A 5431-nucleotide genomic window follows, 5' to 3' on the forward strand; every position below is an offset into this window, starting at 1 on the left:
GTTAAATTTTAATTTAAGGATTGAATTGTTAAAATGCTAAAATGTCAAAATGTCAAGGTTTAATAGTGAATTTGATGTATAATATGGACTATTAAAGGGCTTAATATATTCAGCTATGATATGATTCTTAGAAAATGGTTAATTTGATGATTTTTGGGTTAGGGAACTAGATTGCAAAAGTTACAAAAATTTAGAAACAAAATGCATATGAATGAATGGTTTATAATATGTTTATTTTAACTTAATGTTATGATGTTGTATGATTTTCGATTGATCGATAATACTCCGTAACCTAAATCGGCAACGAATACAGGCTAGAAGTGTAACATTTAGTCGAATTGCTTCTAAACTATTTTTAAGACTTCGAAGGCTCGATTTAAGGATAAAATGCATATGAATGAACGGTTTATAATATGTTTAGTTTAATTGAATGTTATGATGTTGTATGATTTACGGTTGATCGATAATACTCTATAACCCTAATCCGGCAATAGATAAGGGTTAAAGGTATTACAAAATAATTAAAAAATATATATATAAAGTCTAAAACAATAGCGAAGCATTCGAAAGTCAGAAATATTTTTATTTGATTTGTCAAACCATTATTTTAAAAAAGAAGAAGAAGAAAGAATTATAATGCATTGACAAAGCTTGTATTGAAATATAGATATCCATTATGATTTCAAAATTGGTGCTAACAACAATAAAACGAGCTAAGAATTGACATTTTGAAGCAAAGATAGAACTGTTATCCGAATTCTTTATGTGTACCACACCATGGAATCTGAAATTCCGAATAAAGAAAAACCAATGGTTGAAAAAACTAAACCCAAGATCAAGCCGATTACACCTCTGGTCTTGGAGATTTTAAAAACATTAATTACTAAGCAATCAGAAAAATATAAAGGGCCAAAACATGAAGTAAAACATTCTGTTAAAAATTATAATTTCAATGAAGCTTTTTAACTTGTTCTAGATGCTTCACCATATATGGTTGAACAACTGGACCAACCGATTCCATATTTCAGTTAAATCGGGTAGCCCATTTTTACAATCTATATCCAATATCCAAATCTCGTGTCTAAGAAACAAACAGCAGAGAAATAACAAACTCATTGAACAAAGCAGAACAGACATGTAGGAACTCGGTGTGAAAGGAACTTTTTGTTGTCCATGTGTGTACATATCCTCAATTATTTTTTAACAACTTTTCATGTATTTCGAGGATGTAATCATAGTGTACTATATCAATGTTTGAATATGTGTCGGGAATCCGGATATAGCTGTCAGAATGAAGAACTCGTGTAACATAGTTTAACATTGTTTACCAACTACAGAGCCAATTACAGAGTGCTGGAAAATCGATTACGTTCTAAGAAAATTACTTTCAACAAGTTTTACTGCAACATGAAGAAAAATTAAAAAATATACAAAGAAGGAAGAGCAGCTAAAGCATTTACCTTTAGATGTAGTTTTATACTAAATTACTCCAAAGCCTCAACAATCAACAAAGTCGGTTTCATATGAAAGGGCTTATTAATCAAAACCTAGAGTTTGGTTGGATCCTCCCTGCTGAAACTCCAGGCATGGTAATGGCCCGCTTTCTTCTCAAGAATACAACCGAACCACTAATGAGCAGTAACCCAAAAATAATTCCCTGCACAGATTAGTTCCAAGTAAATGCATCGTAGCTGACATATAATCATCCAAGTACAAGATCTTTCATCTCCGGTTACCAACTCTAATTGTCTAAGAGTCTTGGTTGATAATGTGATGCTAAGCACCCTATTGGCATGTGCATAGTCACCAAGAGAAAAGTCTGGCTCCACAGTTCTATAACTTCTAAACCATAAATCAGTCACAAAAAATATTAACTAAGATTTAACTTGACCAAGCTTTTGGTTATGTGCATTTGTCAGTGCAAGAGTCAATTGATCCATGATTTTGTATTCTCAAGGACACTTGGTCAACAATATGATGCTATACACCCTAATGGTATGCACATAGATTTGCCAAGTGAAATACCAGGCTCCACTGTTTATGACTTCTAAATTAGACATCGGTCACAACAAATATAACTAGGATATAACTTGACTAAGTTTTTGGTTTTTCTTTCTCCATGTACGAGCTGATCAATCCATGATTTTATATCACCATTGATTGGTCGAAAATGTTACGTACCCTATTGGTATGCATATATAGTCACCAAGAGAAATGCCAAAATTAGACAGCAGTCACAGCAATATAACTAGGGTTTTAACTTAACCAAAGTATGATTACATGCCCCCCACAAGTTGTCCATTAATACAAGGCCATCAGCTGTAATGAAAAAGAAGCCGAAGTGCGATCAATCTACTATGAACTTTTAAAATTCAAAGTAGGAAAAAAAAATAGTAAAGTTCAGCTTTTCTTCTGATTATGAGCTAGGCTTTTATGGTAGGGCAAAAGCAAAAAGAACATGACTAGAATATTAAGCAAAGGAAAATACAGCAGGATTCTGGTCTAAACACAGAAAACCAATTTAATTATAAAATGTAATGGCTAAAACAGCCAATCAATTGGCATTTGCTGGCTATATAACTCAGTCTTGAGCATTAGTGTTGGATGCCTGTATGTGTCCAACACGAGAGTGTTCTATTCTTTTTTAAGTTTTTCCATATATTTGGTAGATCATGTCCCTATTCTCATGTCCAAATGTGTATTGGACATGACTATCGCATATGAATACTAAGAAAAATAAAGTGTCAAAGCTAAATAGACTGCTGTTATACAAAATCAATTGAAAGATAGTGAAGATCAAAGGCACATACCTCAAAACCGAGTACTGATAACTTCTCCTCGTTAACTGCAGGTATACAGCTCCTATAGGTGATATAAGCTCGTGACCCACTCTCCGATGTCGATGAATCATCAAGTAAGCTTCTTCGTTGTCTTAAATTCTCATTGATAACTGAGATTTCAAGATTAGACCTACCCTTTTCTGTTTTTTGTTTATTTTCGGCCTTTGAACCATCATCAGTTTCTACACATTTGAAAGGGATACGATAGCCAGTCTCACTACATCGATATTTTTGGTCACTCTGAAGAACAAGTAGCATTCTGATTAAAACCGCAAACAATTTACAGAAATGAAAATATAAAATAAAATATTTATGCCTTCCAAACAAAAAAAAAGCAAATGCAAGCAAAATATAAGCCAATGTTAATCTCATTTTAATGGCTATAATCCCTAGAGATGACCATGTAATTGAAATATATCAGCTATTTCAGATTTGAAATGGTAATAACAAGAAAAGTTGAAAAAGATCATTGATTCCTAGCAAGTAAGCTTAGTATTAGACATGAAACCCGCACACCATTAAAAAAAACTAAAACATGATCATGAAAAAATATAATACGAGCAGTCGCAAGCAACATGAATACACAAATGTCTCATTATATATAATAAGAATTATTAACATGTCAAAATTTTACATAAATATAAGATTTATTAAACATGACATGAACACGATCCGGATCCACAAATTGCTGGGTCTAGTAGCAAGCACATCAACTTAACAACAAAACCTTTGGCATGCCAGATCTAATTCATCTGTTCACATTAACGTAAAGGAAAAGAATGTTTACATAAAAAATGGTTAAGTGTATTACTTTTTTCACTGATAACAGTATCTTAAATGGGAGATTAGAAATTTTCTCAGAAAATTAGATTCCATTTCCAGTAAATTAAGAAAGGCGGCACCCAGAAAATTTAACTGAAATTCATATATTTTGTCATATATGAATACTAAGGCTAAAATCTACAGCTTTATAAATCGAAGATAAGGAACTCAACAATTTAATTAACAAATTGAATAACAAAAAGAGATCAAATAAAATAGGAAGAAAAAGAACCTTCTCAGAGTAAAGGCAAGGAACACAAGGTCCAGAGGGAGAGCAATCGAAAGTATTGTTAGGTTCTTTCGAAATTTCTTTGAAGCTCATCAAAACTCTGTGCCCGATTCTTTCACTGCAATAAAATTTTTTAAAAAAATTAGGGTTTAAAGCTTAAATAATTAAATTAAAATTCTATATTCGCATGAAAAAAAAAAGAGATAAAAGAGCAAAGAAAATAAGGCAATTACTGTTGGTCATGAATTGAAGAAGCTAAGGCAGAGAGGGGAAGGAGGAAAGGCAAGGAAAAGAAGAACAAAACAACTGATGAATTCCAAGATCTCATTCCTTTCTGTGTTCTTTTCTTTTTCAGTTCGATCGTAATTTTTTTTTTCTGTTAAAGATTCTTCTTTTTCAAATTTATACATCTATTTATGTATGTTTAACTAGTTTCACTCTCACCGCAGAATTTTCTGTTCTTTTCGTCCAATTATGATGCAAAACTTTTATATTGACAAATGCACGTAAAAAAAAAAAGTAATTAAGCATTTGCTTTAGGTTAATTTTTTATGGGAATAAGTTAATTTTTTTATTATTTTACCGGAAAAGTTTGAATTCCGTGAAAGTGCATCCACGTCAGCGCAAAGTCAGAGTATGTGTCAACAAAACGCGTCTTGAAGGAGCGTTTTGCTCTTTTTTTAGGGTTAAGGTTTTTTGTGCTTGATTTAAGGTTCTAGGGTTAGGGTTTTAAGAGTTTAGATTTTTATTGTGTTTAGGATTTTAGGGTTAATTAAATTAAGATTTAGGGTTAATTAATTAAATTAACTATTAATTTAAAAAAATCAATTAAATCAGGGTTTAAGGTTTTTAGGATTAATTAATTAAATTAGGGTTTAATGTTAGGGTTTTAGGGTTTTATTGTGTTATGCTTTTAGAGTTAATTAAATTAGGGTTTAAGGTTAATTAATTAAATTAACTATTAATTTTAAAAAATTAATTAAATTAGAATTTAGAGTTTTTAGGGTTAATTAATTAAATTAAGATGAACTGTCAGCAAAATTATTGAAAAAAGCTTCCACGTGGACGTTCTTTTGCTACAGTAGTATCTAAAAAATAATTTTAAGAAAACGTTTCTGAACAAATAGTATCCTAAACGCTTTTAAGCAGGACGTACTATCAACAAAATTACTGAAAAAAGCTCCTACGTGGACACTCTTTTGCTACATTAGTATTTGAAAAAATAATTTTGAGAAGACGTTTCTGAACAAATAGTGTCCAAAACGCTTCAAGCATGATGCACTATCAGCAAAATTACTGAAAAAAGCTCCCACATGGACGCTTTTTTGCTACAGTAGTATCTGAAAAAATAATTTTGAGAAGATGTTTCTAAACAAATAGAGTCCAAAACGCTTCAAGCAGGATGCACTCTCAGCAAAATTACTGAAAAAAGCTCCCACGTGGATGCTCTTATGCTACAGTAATATCTGAAAAATAATTTTGAGAAAACGTTTCTGAACAAATAGTGTCCAAAACGCTTCAAGCAGGATGCACTGTCAGC

At 31.6% G+C, this 5431-nt stretch overlaps 1 protein-coding gene across 1 annotated transcript; it reads right to left on the bottom strand.

Annotated features, from left to right (window-relative positions):
* Nucleotides 1-1280: 1280 nt before the first annotated feature.
* On the bottom strand, nucleotides 1281-4353 carry LOC107959948 (uncharacterized). Its single transcript, XM_016896120.2, has 4 exons — nucleotides 4125-4353; nucleotides 3895-4009; nucleotides 2811-3080; nucleotides 1281-1657 (listed from the first exon to the last, which is right to left on the bottom strand). The coding sequence occupies exons 1-4, from the start codon at nucleotides 4217-4219 to the stop codon at nucleotides 1541-1543; spliced, it is 597 nt and encodes a 198-aa protein (XP_016751609.2). The 5' UTR covers nucleotides 4220-4353; the 3' UTR covers nucleotides 1281-1540.
* Nucleotides 4354-5431: the final 1078 nt, after the last annotated feature.

This window comes from Gossypium hirsutum, chromosome A05, assembly GCF_007990345.1.
Source record: "Gossypium hirsutum isolate 1008001.06 chromosome A05, Gossypium_hirsutum_v2.1, whole genome shotgun sequence".
NCBI lineage: Eukaryota > Viridiplantae > Streptophyta > Magnoliopsida > Malvales > Malvaceae > Gossypium > Gossypium hirsutum.